Consider the following 16,167-nt stretch of genomic DNA (forward strand, 5'->3'; position numbering starts at 1 on the left):
AGCACAACAATTCCAACCACATCAATTTCAACACAATTCACATACTGTACATCTTAATGCCTATATATATAATAAGCAACTAAAAACTTGGATTAAAATCACTTAGTGGGACAATCGCTTCAAGTGCATTGGTTCACATACCAACGTTATAGCAGCACAAGCAAGGAGTAGAGAATAAGTAGTCACTACGTCCCAACTAAATTCGGACATATAGTGCTACGTAAAGCAAATGCATATTCACCTTGCCCAGGTTCAAGTTTCTTCTGGACCATCTGCTCAGTGACGGTGAGAGCTTCTACAGCAGCTGTTCTTGGAATCAGAAGAGACACTTGACTAAGTATCTTTACCATCTTACCACAAAATGCTAGAAAGTAAGTTGTTGCACTTATATGTAATGTACATTTGCAAGTTAGTGCTGCACATACAATACAGTAAGCTTCATGTACAATACAATTACCACACAGTTAGGGTTTAGATAAACAGTATGCTTACTCGCAAAGAAGAGCATAAAGTCATCCGCCCCATCAAAGTCCAGACGGGAATACTCTGAACTGACATGGTCGTACACATCAGGGTCACCCACCTACAATACATGCAGGGCAAGCACAAGAGTTATATCAGTATATATGTGAGCACTTCTATAACTTCGTGATAATCCAGCGGCATATATGATTAGTAGGCATGGGAAAAAGGGGCTGGTGCAGTATTAAAAACTTGGGGTGTCCATAGTCTCGAATACCAGCCGGTTCTCATTGTAGCGTGGGAGGGAGAGAACCGTCTGGTTACTCTGGGCATACTTTTCTGTCCTCGGACGGAATGTTGGTAGAGTATATTCATTGGAGCCTTACCCGCAAGAATGTAACATAGCTTTCAAGAATATAACAGTTTTATTTAGTGCGCACTAAATTGTGGGTTATTATCACGTGATTAACAGGATGATCACATTCCTGACTGACAGAACGCTCCGCCCAGAGTAACCAGACGGTTCTCTCCCTCCCACGCTACAATGAGAACCGGCTGGTATTCGAGACTAGGGTGTCCACATTTGGTGCCATTATCGAATTGTATGAAATCTTTGGAAAAGCCTCCAAAATAAGTGCACTACCTGCTTTCATTGTTTCAATGACACACGTTTTAATGACAGTAGGGCTGACTTTGAAAGTTGAAGATAAAATCAACTATAGTATCTTAGCAACATGCACAATGAGATAAAACCTCTGCCAACCAAGCCCATGGCCAGCAGCACTGGCTTCCGCACATGCACAGGTGCTGATGAGGTCAACAAGATATCATACCACTGATCACTATGGTATGCAGGTAAAGGACACAACAACAGATAATATGGCGGAAACTTGGTGAGGGATAAACATTATTGAGAAAATTAAGCTTTTTAAATCAAAAAATATGGCTATCAACAGTTTGCAAAATGTTCATTGTATGAATTAATGCTTGATTTTCTCGAATGTTTCTCCCTCACAAAGCTTCCCGTGCTGACCTTGAGCAGTTTCTGTCGGGCTATTGTGAGGAGGTGTGTGAGGTGGTCCTTGAACACTGGGTGGTCCTTCAGGTGATTGTGGGAGAGGAACGTGATCCACACATCAGCTGACGTCAGGCTCAGCAGCAGCATGTGTAAGCGGGAGGAATGAAGTTGCATCAAAACTGTACAGGATGCTTGTTTTTAGACTAAAGTTGCAGTATGCCACTATGTTAGCGGATGCAAAATATTGTATAGTGGAACCCCTTTTAAAAGGCCACCAATGAAAAAGGCCAACTGTAATACAGGCACCAGTTGTGTATACAAAACAACCCTCAACAAAGGCTACTTCCGCTCACAACAGCAAAAAGTGTACTACAAAAGCCAATGTACACCTTAGATTCAGTGTATGAAAGTAACTAGGCATAAATATATAATGCTACATGCACAATGACAGCGCTAGCTACCTGGCTGTCGTGCTTAGTGAACTCAGCCACAACCTGGAGGTACAGTTCCAGAGCCTCCGGAGGCTTGAATGTCAGAGAGTATGTCTGCAGGGACAAGAAACAAGGGCCTGATAACAGACACACAACCATCATTGATACCACACAGATAACATTCCAGCGTATAAAGACTGACTGCACCACACTGAAAAAACATAACAGTAATCAGATGTCCCACCTGTCCACATAATGTACATATATGGCTACAAAGGTTGATAAGGGAATATTGTAGGGTTAGGTTTGCTATTGATGAGAAAGCTGTTTTTGAGCAAGCCCAATATTAACAGTGCCCCAGTCTCACAGGAGCTGTTTGAGCTAGTGCATCCCCACATTACAGACAGAGTAATTAATACTAAGAGTTTAAGCCTGACTATATGTGGTACAATAGTGACGTTGGGAGTGGTGGTCTGTGCACTGCACATGAGGGCAGATCCCTGCACTCACCCAGAGCAGTGCCAGCTGAGAGGTGCCCAAGTGGACCAGGACTTGACACACCCTCTTCAGGAACACGTATTGCTCCTCCACCACACCTTGCGAGTTGGCCAGTCTGCAAACACAGATATGTACTAAATAATAGTTTACATGCCTTCACTATACAACAGAGTACATTGACCTTCAAGGTCACACATGTACTTTGTCATATGACAAGACAAGCCTCGAATTTGTTAACACTAAGCTGCAATGCTAAAGATAAGATTACTATTATACACATATGAATGTTTGAGGGAATGAAAGTGGCAGCAATACGCATTCTATACATAATTGTACCAGCCCAAAAAAAGTAAAAGATTACCACAATGATGTAATGTCCTTCAAACCTTACATTGAAGCAGCCATGATTCCATTGAGAGCTTCAGTGGAGAGAAGCAATGAGAGAATCGTGGTCCTGTCTCCCTCTGTCTTGCAAACATCACCCTGAAATCAAGTTAACACTACTTAACTACCATTGTGTAGTCAAAGAACATGTGCTTGATCGACAGCAAAATAATACGTACTTTTCTGGAGAGGATAGGCAGTAGACACTCACAGGCGACAGTCTTAAGTTCCTCCATCCCTATGAGGTTGTAGAGGAGCTTAATGAGCTTGGCGTCCTCCATCAGGAGGGTGGGAAACTCCACCCACTCCACAAAGCTGACTATCGTGCTCAGGGCAGTTTGACGAAGGGGCTCCGACAGAGGAGACTGGGGGATAATAGGTAAATAGTAAGGTAAAAGAGAATGGACGAGTGCATCAGTCACGCTGTGATTTTTTTTGGCTTAGTTGAAAATAGGTAAAGATCACTTCGCATAAAAGCTAAATTCAGTACTAGATAATACCTCTAAGTTGCTAATGAGAAAAGTGAAGACTGTCTGAGACTGCTGGTTGAGGGCAGCTGCCATCTCCCTCTTACGCCCTGAGGTCATGCCAGACTCGTACCCGTGGATGTCCTCAGCCAGACGACGAAATATTAGCAACACCAGCTCCACCTGGGTGGACTGGGAGGGGAGAGGTGTGACAGCATGCAAGGACTGTACTTGAAGTGGTGGCATAATAGTACGCCTAATAATTATACATATTGTATAAGTAGCGAGAAACCATTGAAGTTAGACCAATATCGTATAGCGGGTAATTTTGGTCGACAAGCTGACTTCCTTTCCCCACGAAAACGTAAAGTGTGATTCACCGCAACGCAGTGCAGGCAATGCAATTTTTTACTTAAGAAAATCAGTGAAACGAATTTTTTACCCCATGAAAATTACCCGCTATACGGTACTTAAATGGAAGCTGTTAATTGGCTAAAACAAACTGTGTACATAATTTTAGTGTGCTAGTGTAACATCACATTTCTCCCCTACACCCATACACACAACAGAATCACTACAATTTCAGTGCATAAAGCAATAATTATATGAGTGTAAAGACTAAAGATTATCTTACCCCACACTTTGAGACAGTCCCCAAGTCAGTGATAAACGAATCCCATCTCTGCGGCCACATCTTTTTGGCTGTTTCCACGGTGACCCTAGCCAGAGCCTCCTTAACGAAAGTGGGCTCTTGATCATAAGGAAGGAGTTTCTGCAGCATGAAAGAGAAGGAGTTGTAGTGCAGTTGAGAAGCACTGACATGATATAATTAGAGTAAAACATCAGCTAGGACTGCATGGATACAACACACAATGTTGCAGGAGCGTAGCCATCATTTTTTGAAGGGGACAAAAAGCGGTTGTAAAGTGACTGTTTACCAGCCGCGCAGCACCAAAAATGTTGACAGGAAGCCATGCTTCTTACTTATATACCTAGTTGGGTGTGGCCCGATGTTCTATTTGCGCAGGCTAAGAACGAGAGCTAGTCTATAGATTTCGACCAGAATAGCTCACAGTTTAGAGACTACATGTAAATTGTTTTACTTGCCACTAGCTAGCTAACTGCAGCCATACTTGGACCTGTGGATTATCCCCATACTTGCAAGTCTTACTTACCCAGACATCCAATCAGTGGTTCAGCCATACATCTGAGTATCCCTTAAATTACCTGGGATCTTCCCCTAATGTGCATGCATGTATCCAAGTTACCTAGACCATCCGGCTTCCCGCATGGTCTGTCCATGCACCTATAGCCCTTGCGTCTGTACCAAAAGTTATCCAAACCATCCAGGATCTTCCTGGACTATTCTACCCTGACTACAGTAAGACAAGGAAGAAAAGGGGGTGCTCAGCTAGATAAAACTAGAGCACTAAAGTGCAAACCCTCAGCTGGTGACATGATAATACAGAAACCAGAGGAGTGATAATGATGCAGTGCATGTAGCATGTATGACTAGCACAGCAACTCAAGGAGCAATAAAACTAAACTAACAACTGAGACATGCACTGTGGACTGGGATCACAGCAAAGAAGCCTGGAGTCTTAGACTTAGAGAAGTATGGCTCCTGCCAGGCTGGAGAGTAGGATCCAGAGCTAGCTAAGAATCAGTCAACAGCAGCAACAACAACCAACCCAGGCCAGTCACAATTCTACTTTGACCCTATTCAATTGTTCCTGGTACGGATCACTTCAGCAGCAAATACATATACCGTATGGGTAGAAAATTTCGAGGGTGTAAATTTTCGTGCAATTCAATATTCTGTCTTATTTGGAAAATTTTGCGGGTAGTAAATTTCGTGGAGTTAGGGTGTGTCACTATCTCGCATGCGTAAACAAAGCCTTTCGCGGGTTTTATATTTCGTGTTCTGCAGCCACCCACGAAAAACGCGAAATTAAAAACACCTCGAAATTTTCTACCCGTACGGTAGTCAAGGCCACGTGTAGCTATAGCTAGCTGCCAACATGCAAGTTCAAGCTTCTTAGCTTTTGCTCGACAAAGAAGCTTTAACATCAAAATCTGCCACTATTTAAACCAAGATATTGTTGTATGAAGGCTATCCATGCTGTAAACGCAGTACTGTGGCATCCAGGTGAGTAGAAAAGCCCATCACAAACAAACAAACAAACAGACCAACGGACTACTATACCCGTGGCCGCCCACGCGCGCCTCGGGTAATAACCTGAGGTGAGTATTAGAAATCCAGAAAAAAGGGGGGGATTTCCCCCTTTGCTACGCCACTGTGTTGAATACATATAGATTTCAGCAAGCTATTCATTAGTACAACTGTTGATAAAGTATACATGTACAGTAGCCCCTCGTTAATCCGGTCGCTCTTGGGACTATGCAGTTTGGCCGCGTAAGCAAGGTGGCCAGAATTCAGAAAGTGGATAATTATATGCGTATAAAGTCCATTAAAAAATCTGGTTTATATAGGGCGATCAAAACTGACTAGTTTACGGGAATAGTGAGGTGACAACCTTTCAAGGCGAGTTTTGTGCAGTAGTGATCTAGCTAGCAATTGGTGCCAAACAAAACGGTTGGTATATTGTATCGAGGTGACCGTTCATAGGGGCGGATTAGCGAGAATCTACTATACTCACATTTGAGAGGAACTGAAGCAGGTTCAGTTGGAACTCTCTGCCATCATCCAGACTCAAGCTCCTCCATCGATACCTAGAGAAGAGATACGGACGTATCAGTAATTAGAATATCAAGCTTAAATTAGATGGTACGAAAAACTTCTGTATCATGTTCAACTGCTAATTAGAGTTGATGCAGTCTTTTGACAATAGAGCTGCCCGCTATTTTGTATCTTGCTTAGATAGTGGTGACAACAGTTGGACTATACGAATGTAGAAGGTCTCTCTCTACTCATTGAGCATCCATCAACTCTCACTTTGTACAATATGAACACTCACTTAACAAAATGCTCCATGAGTTGCAATCCAAAGTGCCTGATGACAGGGACGTGCTCCTCGGACAGAATGAAGCCACACCTCAAACAGTACGGACTCTCATCTTTGAACTGCTCCACTTTCTATAAAAACAAGAAATTAAAATTGACAGCTAAATGTATTTCAGTAATTCAGCAAAAGTGATACGCAAACAGGGACTTCAAACAAACAGTAGAAATCAACAGAAATCAAGCATGAAATCCGATATCTTTCATGAAATCACAAAATCTCAAATGAAATCGTAACAGGACTAGGCAACCATGCCTTTTTTTAAAAGGGTGTGGTCTCCAGTGTAGGTGAAGATTACACCCTTTCTTCGAACCGCACTCATTGTCTCTATTGAGATGATTTTTGTGAAGAGATTGTCTCCTATCAGTGTGCAGTGAGCAGCTCTGAACGTTGAACGCGAACAATTAGCTAGAATCAGATGTCATTGTTCAATTACCACATCCCTAAAATGTCATGTTAACATTTACTAGGAGATTACTAGTAAGCTTACAACACTTTCATCATGACTTGTGCTAGTCATGTTACTTTGTGCACAATATTTGTGTAGAGCTATTGGTAGTTCGGCACTCTTCCGTTCTTATTCTTATTATTATAGATCTACTCTTTCTCCTAGTATTAAGCTAGATCATAGCCCTGGTTCCAGGCTAGATCTAGATCAGGGTCCATAGGCAATCTATCTAGATTAGGTCTTGGAAGCACAAAACCTACCTGACTACACTCTGCTCTCTCTGCCTGAATGGACGAGGGGTCCATGATCTTGTTGACACAGGATATGAGGTCTCGACACAGCAGCAACAAGGCATCCTGCTTCTCATGCTCAGAGGACCATTGGACAGCCATCTTCAACCTCGTGGTCTTGCAGCATTCAGCCCCTCCCACTTCCTAATTTTCAAGCATTCGCACTCTGTGGCATGCACTAGCCTCGATTCCAGGCCGATACGCTATGAAGTAACAATTATAGCCATAGAAAACGGGGTTCTATGAATATCTAATGTATCGTGATACTATTGTTACATTAATTGCTCATGATCACTATCGATAAACATGCAGTGATTTAGATGCTGTAGAATTCAATCCACAAAGTTAGACAATGATGCAAATCTGTTCTGAGTAGGGATCGAATATTGTAATTGAACAGCATGGGCTTGGCGAACAGGTTCGACTGGTGCATCCGGGAGAAGCTCTTTCGTTATTGCATTGTACATAATCCTCCCTTCTTCGTCAAGCATTGAGTAGAGAGGATTGGGTAAGTTCACGAAAAATTTTTGAAATACTGTTGCAGAGAACATACGACCCAGGCTTTTGTAGGTAAAAGGGCAGCCGAGGATCTGGTTGAAAGTATTGGCAAGGTGAAGCATGCATTCCCATTGAGCTAAGTAGTGGATCCGATCAAGAGCCTTCATTTGGTTACGGCAATCCTTAATTTCATCACTGCCTTTACAGAGACACTTTTGAAGGCAGAGAACTAGAGCCAAAATGAAAGCCTTGAATCGATGGTCCACACTTGAGTGAATAGCCATCAGCCAACACCGGCTTGCAACTACTGATAATTTCAGATCCTCAGAGACATTCTCCAATTCCGCTGAAATTTGTTCGCACTGAAATACACGTAAAACGATGTCTCTTCGTTTTATTTTGGGCATATCAGGAATATTCAACAGATTGTGTGATCCAAGAATCTCTAAATGCTTCTCATTGAGTGAGGAGGAAATTTTTCGTTCTTCTAATTTACACAGCGATTTTTGCCTGACCCCCACAATAATTTCAGGGATACTGCCACTTTCATAGCAACTAATGAGAGCACCAATAACATACAGAAGGACCGAATTGGTCACTTTCCAAGCAGACTCTCTCTTCATATCTTCAACAACTAGTAGATAATTCCAGATTTGCTCCCCTCCAGAATATGGCCTACCAAGAAATGCATTACATTGCGCGAAAACTCTCCTCTTTTGAAACGAGATACAATCCACTGAGGGACTGATGTACTAAATGCTGAGTGTTGAGACAGGTCTTCAAATGAACGAGGGACAACTTCATAAAACTTGTGATCACTAGCGAGTTCTGCTTGATAATCATCAATGTTTAAAGAGGAGGTACTAAGCTTTTCAACTATTAACTCTACTTTAGACTCTCGATCAATTCCTAGCTCAGGTAGTGCATGGCGACCGTGAAAGTCGTTGCCAAGACAGAATGGCAGGAACAAGCGGATTTGAGGGTGGCTAAAGTTGCACGTTTGATCGAATTTCCGACAGTCAAAGTACCTCACCTCTCTTTTAAGGTCTTCTAAATTGTCGGGCATGAGGATCAATCCGTGATCTATGTTAAAAATGAAAAAATCTGAGTCATAACCTAAGACGGGACAGCCAACATGATTTGCAAGTGACACCACATCTCGATCAGCTTCACCATCGGCAACAAAGAACCTAGCCCCAATAGTTTTACGAACAGCATCGACAAACACAATTTTTGCCAGATTAGGAACAATCATCTCGTTCTTTTTCAGCTGTTCAATCTGAGATTCAGCCCTACTCAACATCCTAAGCCGCTGTAAAACTCGATCGTCACTAGTCGCTGCCTTTTCATTTTCATAATCAATACCATCGACTACCACATAGGCCTCGATTCCGATAGATTTTAGCATTGTAAAGAAATTTACAACTTTCTCATAAAACTCATAATAATCACCCCATCCAATTCCACAAAACAATTTATAGGGCAAGCTAAATCCATCAATGACAATCCTACTGGAAACTTTTCTCAGGGCTACAGACTCGAAGTGCCCCATCTCTTTCATGTAGGCGGTTAAGGTCCGAATTCCCATGATCAACAATCGATACAGCAATTAAGTTCACAAAAACTTCCTGTCAGTGAATTATCTTGGCCCACAATACACTACTTGAACACAGTCAGTTTTTGTATAGCTGTAGATCTAATGCACCATTAGCTGTGATCGCCAAAGCAGCAGTGAAATGAAACTAAATTCACTGACCGATAATTATAATACAAAACTGGCTACTACCTATACGGGGAAAAACAATCCCTGAAATTTTGAAAACCACCATATAAGTACTTATATAATAGTATTTGTTCGTTATATAAAAGAGCATTCTTAGAGGCCGTGACATGCAATAAAATAACACAAATGGTCATACGATCATATGACATATTAAAGCATCCACCCACACCGATTGTAAGGTTTGTCTTGTGACAGCTGGTGTCTTATTACAACAAATACCCATTGTAAGGTTTGTCTTGTGACAGCTGGTGTCTTATTACAACAAATACCAGAGTATCCAAATTTGAATAAATTTGTGTCAAGCTTCAGTTGAGGGGATTAGTAAAATGTGTACTTAATTTTCCACTCTCTCTTCCATAGGCAACTTACTGTCACCTTGTTGACTGAGTATACAAGGAATAAAACATGGATGGCATGGATCATGATGACAGCATGTAAATATCAGAAATAGAGCTCGAGAAAGAGTCAGCCAAATATTTAAGTATACAAGAAAACTTATAAAATAGTTACTATATATAATTATAGAGTCACCAACCTTAGCATTGTCTAGATTCCCCTCTACCAAATCATCGGACATTATGATGGGTACATTCAATGATGTGTGGATGATTCTGTTGTATACTGTCACCTAGGTGGATGAACAACAGATGCTGAGTGCATAGTAGTGTTGTATGAACATTATGGACTAGTTGGACAATACACCCAGATGTACAACTCGATCAAGTGTACTCATTTTCATTGTTTAATAGCTATAACGTTCTCAGAACAATCAGAGGTGAAAATGCATGCTTTACACTTCACATTAAGAACAACTCACCACTTGAGGAGCTCAGCATTAGTGTTCCAGTTCAACACTCGAGGAATGCGACCAGACCCTCCCACTCTATGTACAACATGGAACTCCGACTGCACTCTGCATGCATGCGTATATAATACAATACTCACATTAACATTGTGCACATTTCAAGATGTCTTGACCAAAGTCTAGAGCTTATAAGCATTACCAGGTCTGAGGAGTGCATTCTTACAGCTAGGTTCTGGGAAATCATGCATAAGGTCAAAATCAGCAATAGACTACTGTAGAAACACATCATTCTTGGAAGTGTGAATACCATTTAATAGTACCCACACCACAAAAAAGCCCATTGACTTCAAAGGAGACAGCCTGACAAAGTCTTACTGAAAAATGGGAGTCAAAAAGCTGAGCACCTATAATTCTACAAGTTAATTTATTCTACTACCTTCAAAACCTCCTTCAAAACCAACGAACTGTCTCGAGAAGCTCAACGATTGTATGATTCTGTGTCTGTGTAATATTAGATCCACCCTTAACCCGTTACAAACTTAACTTCAATTGTTCATGTAGAAATTTCTTCTGTTCAGCTACAACCGTATATATACAACCCCTTTTCGAATTACGAATCTACAGATGTATAGAATGCTAATTGATACAGTCATGCAATGCTACTTTGTTTCTTTCAATACTTTATTGTTATGTGTTGGCTGGACCATAATTTGCCATTTTTTGGCCTTGGACCATGGGCTATAATCCGTGGTAAGGCAAAATTGCTATCCCTCAAATAGGTGATACCATTGAAAGGTGGCAATGAAGACATTTACTTTTGAAATACACTCGAGGCAGGACAGAGTGAAATTTAGTAATAGGCATACCAATAGCCTGAATTATATGCAGCTTAGTGTCTAAAGAAATTCAAGCTTCATGAAAATTAATGCGTTTGTTTAGGCAAAATCACATTTTTACCCTATTTCCGTGTATCAAATGTGTGCCGTGACAGTATCATTTGCTGATACACAAAGATTAATACACAGTCATGTACAGTGCATGCATCCAGTAGAATACCACAAATGTGTGAGTATAGTTGTACTTAAATGTATCTTAACTAAGAAATTGCACTGATACCATTGTGTAGGTGAATGAATATAAAGCTTATTCAAAAATATTTCCCCAAAAGTTGTTAGTTGTTATTGTGAGAAATCAAAAACGGCGTGATTGTAAAAAAAATGTGTGTAACATTAATTATCTCTGGAACTAAAGTATTTTGGGACAATTTTTTCTTATTAAAAGTTAGAAAATTTATTTAAGCTTAATAATGTTTGGACCCTAGCCGTAAGATCTTCTTCAAATCTCTCCCTAACCGAAACGGAAAACTAGCAATTTTGAGCACTGCAAAGGATGTGTAGACATGTACGCAACATTGAACCTTTTACATAATTATAGCCAAACTATCTATAGATGTTGTGAAAGTTCCAAAACGTAGCCGGAAACCATTGGCCTTTTCTCTCCCTGTCTGATTACCCAATAACAATTGTTTACTCAACCTTAATACATTTTTGGATACCCTGTAGCTTATCATTCACCTATACACATGCACTGGTATCAGCACATTTTCTTAGAATGGTTAGATATTTACATTTAACTACTCACATATTTGTGGTATATAGTTTATAGGATTGAATGCACTGTTACACAATACACATTTTTTGGTTTTACTTTCACAACAGTCTCAGTCTTCTTACTAGGTATAGTCTTGGGAGCAGCATAGGTTTAACAAACAGGTTCAACTTGTGAGGAGAAGTTCTTTCGTTATCGCTTCGTACATACAAGCACCTTCGAAGTCAAACCTTGTATGAACGCCTGGACCGCTGACAAAAAAGCTTTGAAATAGTGTTCCTGAGAACATTTGGCCCAGACTAGTGTAAGTAAATGGATAGTTCAGAATTTGATTGAATGAATTTGCAAGGTGGAGCATGCATTTCCACTGTGCTAAATAGTGGATCCGGCGAAGGCGAGCCATTGAGGGTTCTTGGTAATGTCCCGCTTCATCAATCTGTCAAGCTCCCCTACACGTTTGAAAGCAAAAAACTATAGTGCTGAAATGAAAGCCCCAAAATTATAATCAACATTGTAAAATTTTCAGCCAGCATCGGCTTGCAATTACCGCTAACTTCAGCTTTTCCCAAAGTCTTTGAAACCGATTTGCAGTGAAATACACGTAAAATAATTTTCTCTCTATCTAGTAGGGGCATATCAGAGATAGTTTGTAGGTCATGTGACCTGAGTATACTTAAATGCTTTAACGAGATCTAGAGGTTGATTTCATTGTCCACAGGTGAACACAAGCAGTCCTGCCGACTTTTCACAACAATGCTGGGGATCCCGTCCCTTTGATAGCAACTAAGCAGAGCACCAATAAAATACAGAAGGACGGAATCAGTTAATTTCCAAGCAGATTCTAATTTTAAATCTTCAACCACTAATATATACTTTCAGATTTGTTTCCCCTCTAGAAGATCCACGGCCAAGAAATGCATTGCGGTATGAGAAAATTCTCCTCTCTTGAAACGAGATACAATCCACTAAGGGACTGATGTACTAAACGCTGAGTGTTGAGACATGTATTCAAAAGAACGGGGAACAACTTCATAGAACTTACGATCACTAGCGAGCTCTGCTTGATAATCATCAACGTTTAAAGAGAGTAAGTTTTTTAAATACTAGCTCTACTTAGAGCATCTTGATCTATTCCTAGCTCAGGTAGTGCATGGCGACCGTGAAAGTCATTTCCAAGACAGTACAGTATATATATAAGAAGAGGCAGATTTTCGGGTGGCTAAAGGTGAACTTTTGATCAAATTTTCGACAGTCAAAATACTTTATTTAACGGGCATGACTATGATCAATAGAAAAAATCCGAGTCCAAACCTAAGCCAAGATGATTTGCAAGTGACACCACATCTCGATCAGCTGTTTCACGGACAGCATCAACAATTTAAACACTACTTTTGCCAGAGTAGGTACAATCACCTCGTTCTTTTTAAGCCGTTCAATCTGAGATTCGACCTTACTCAACGCCTTAAGCCGCTGTAAAACTCGATTGTTACTAGTTGCTGCTCTGTACAAAAATTAAGACAGTATTCATCACCTCTGAAGCAGAATCTTTAGTCACATCTTTGATGGCTAACAATTGTAAATTAAAACTATCTGGCACAATAAATACACAATGGACGCTGAATAAGGAAAAGAGGCAAAATAACAAGACAATGTATGTCTATAAGGTTCTATAAACCTAAGTTTATTCATTACTACACATCAGGTGACTATTTCGGATAACATAAAATTAATTGTTAATACACATTTATTATATTAACATCGAAATGGGAGTACCCAAATTGAAAAAGTTTGTGTCCAGTAGCAAAGGATGGGACACAATACAAGTGTCAGGTGAAGTAGTCATCGATGGCAACTCACTCTGCTATAATCTGAACAAACAGCATGAGTGGAAGTTTGGAGGTGATTACAAAGAGTTCTATGAAACGGTTACAGTGTACATTCGAGAGCTCAAGGCATTAGGAATAGAGCCGTACATTGTGGTGGATGGTATGGATCACGATAACAGCAAGTATCAGACGTACATAGCGAGAAACGAAGAGCGTATCAACGGAATTGCTATCAGCCAATCCCTAGGCACAGCACCACACAACATTGTTCGTCCACTGTTTATACATACTGTGTTTCTTGATGCACTGAGAGACTTGAAGACAAAATTCTTCATAGCAGACGGAGAGGCAGATCGAGATATTGCATCCCTTGCCAATAGTTTATCTTGCCCTGTTATCAGTGAAGATTCAGACTTCTTCATTTTCAACATTGAAGCTGGCTACATACCATTGACAGGTGGTGACCAACAAACACTAATTGATTTTCAAAAGCCAGTCAAACGATTTCAGTATAAAGAATTCGATAAAAGCTTAAAACTGAACGAAGAACAGCGGCTGTTCTTTCCTTTTATCCTAGGCAATGACTTCCATAAGGGTGTTTCACGGTCCTCACTGCAATTAACCTCACGCACACCACTCCGCGACATCTCAAGAAAACTAGCAATGCTAGATTTCAGCAATGCAACTTTGACACAATTTGTTTGTCCAAACCCCACAAGCCAGATGGAAAATATCAAATTGTACTACAGAGGGACAGCTCAATCATTTGATGACCTTGCATCCACCAGTTCACTTCTGGAGTTGTATCCACACACCCCAGAGTGGATCATGCAGGAGTACAAGAATGGTAGGTTCATGGCTCCAATAATGAGTCTTGCAACTTGCCCTACTATGAAGCGGTGGCGACACACCATAGTGGTTGAAGATTTCAGCCAACAAAGCGCGTGGAAGGTTACAAAAATTGGAAGAAAATTCATCATTGGGGCTTTACTTGGTGACCAAGCAAACAAGCATCAGATAGTGACAACCGAAATTAAGCCACCATCACCTGACAACTCAAAACTTGCATTGGTGGACACCAAAGTCATCTTAGCTCCAAAGCACACCAAAATTCTACCTGTGCCACTAAAAGATGTTCCACAAATGCCAGTCACCGTTCGCAAGGAGATAATGTATCGTGTGTTTCACTATACCGAGCCTGCTGAGTCGGACATTCCTGAGGGGCTACAGTTAGCCATGATCGCAGGGCGCTGCTGGGTACGTAATGTAGCTTGCGACAATACACACCTGATTCAGTCACTCGTATGCTGTATTCTAACCTGCTACGGCCATTTTCAAATGATTGATCGAAAAGACGAATGTAAGTTAGCTCAACATGAGATTCTGTTTTTTCTACACTCCTATGCTCAGTGGCAGTGTCTACTACATCACGTTATCGCGTTTAACCAAGTTCTAAGCCACCCCTTTCCATACACAAGCCCTGCTAGGCTATTCTCTTCAAGTTTACTTCTACACTTCTACCAGCAGACCTCACAGGTCCTACAAGAAAAGATGGACACATTGGCAACGAGTATGCTACAAATAATTACAGAGAGCAAGTATTCTACTGAAAGTTTGAAAAATATTGAACTAGAGCCTTCGCAGACAAAGAAACGTCGCACTACATACTGAACTATAAGTATATACCGTAAGGTGACAGATATAATAATATAATAATTATATAGTTTAATATTAAATGCGACTTTAGAGTTTTATACTGACCATTTTTCAAATTATCCGTGAATTCAAATTTTACAGTTTCCTCTCATTTGCTAACATCACATGCAGTAAATGTTAATAAATTTATAGAGTGCACATAATATGCAATAGTGTACATCGAAATTTTAATTGAAATACATTGAAGATCATAAATGCACTAAAAACATAGTGATTCAGTATCGTTATGCATACAAGCAACGAAGTCACGCCACAGTGAAAGCAAATTAAGATCGATACAATCCATGCACAATTGAAATGCAAAAAATCGGTCACAACGATTAAAGTGTTTATGTGGTAATATTTCTCTTCACCACCAGCTCCAAGCCTAGAGTCAAAATGCAAGCTTCCACAATTACGCCATCATGCACAAACCTGTTAATATACAGCATTTTATTAGACATCTGTTCATCTCCTTCGGGAAAATGTATTCCGACTCAATGCATGGTCATATATGAACAGAGCCATATATTATGCCAACAGAAGGAACAGTTGTTGATCACAACACCACGAAAGAAAATTTACGGAACTAACTGTTCATCTCAACAACACCGACTGAGGAAGAAATATCTACTAATCGAAAAATCAATCTCACAGCTCAAAGAAAGAATCGAAGTATTGCAGGATCTCTCGAAGCCTTTGCTGAATATCTACCGTAGACAATCAACAAAAGAATCAAAGTATTGCAGGATCTCTCGAAGCCTTCGCTGAATATCTACCGTAGACAGTCAACAAATCTCGACTGTGCATGGCATAGGGATTTTATCAATATGAATAATTATACTATTCATGCACCCCTGATTATAGCAACTGTTTTTAAATGTACCTGCAGGTGTAACAGAAGAACCCGCTGTTGATCACAACACCACGA

At 40.5% G+C, this 16,167-nt stretch overlaps 2 protein-coding genes across 2 annotated transcripts; one reads left to right on the forward strand and one right to left on the reverse strand.

Annotated features, from left to right (window-relative positions):
* Nucleotides 1-1,861: 1,861 nt before the first annotated feature.
* LOC135346749 (exportin-5-like) lies at nt 1,862-7,202 on the reverse strand. Its single transcript, XM_064544481.1, has 9 exons — nt 6,992-7,202; nt 6,239-6,357; nt 5,921-5,993; nt 3,895-4,032; nt 3,294-3,452; nt 2,973-3,158; nt 2,801-2,892; nt 2,422-2,524; nt 1,862-2,025 (listed from the first exon to the last, which is right to left on the reverse strand). Exons 1-9 carry the CDS (start codon nt 7,121-7,123, stop codon nt 1,894-1,896), a joined length of 1,134 nt encoding a protein of 377 aa, XP_064400551.1. The 5' UTR covers nt 7,124-7,202; the 3' UTR covers nt 1,862-1,893.
* Nucleotides 7,203-10,447: 3,245 nt separating this feature from the next.
* LOC135346746 (protein asteroid homolog 1-like) lies at nt 10,448-15,362 on the forward strand. The gene has a single exon (XM_064544476.1). It carries the CDS (start codon nt 13,479-13,481, stop codon nt 15,210-15,212), a length of 1,734 nt encoding a protein of 577 aa, XP_064400546.1. The 5' UTR covers nt 10,448-13,478; the 3' UTR covers nt 15,213-15,362.
* Nucleotides 15,363-16,167: the final 805 nt, after the last annotated feature.

Source organism: Halichondria panicea, chromosome 13 (assembly GCF_963675165.1).
Source record: "Halichondria panicea chromosome 13, odHalPani1.1, whole genome shotgun sequence".
NCBI lineage: Eukaryota > Metazoa > Porifera > Demospongiae > Suberitida > Halichondriidae > Halichondria > Halichondria panicea.

Excerpts from the sequence above, each read along its gene's own strand:
- LOC135346749 (XM_064544481.1), bottom strand. The coding sequence starts at position 7,123 with ATGGCTGTCCAATGGTCCTCTGAGCATGAGAAGCAGGATGCCTTGTTG. Across the intron at positions 2,893-2,972 it reads TGCCTATCCTCTCCAGAAAA|GGTGATGTTTGCAAGACAGA; the intron begins GTACGTATTATT and ends ACTTGATTTCAG. Across the intron at positions 2,026-2,421 it reads CTCAGCTGGCACTGCTCTGG|ACATACTCTCTGACATTCAA; the intron begins GTGAGTGCAGGG and ends TTGTCCCTGCAG.
- LOC135346746 (XM_064544476.1), top strand. The coding sequence starts at position 13,479 with ATGGGAGTACCCAAATTGAAAAAGTTTGTGTCCAGTAGCAAAGGATGG.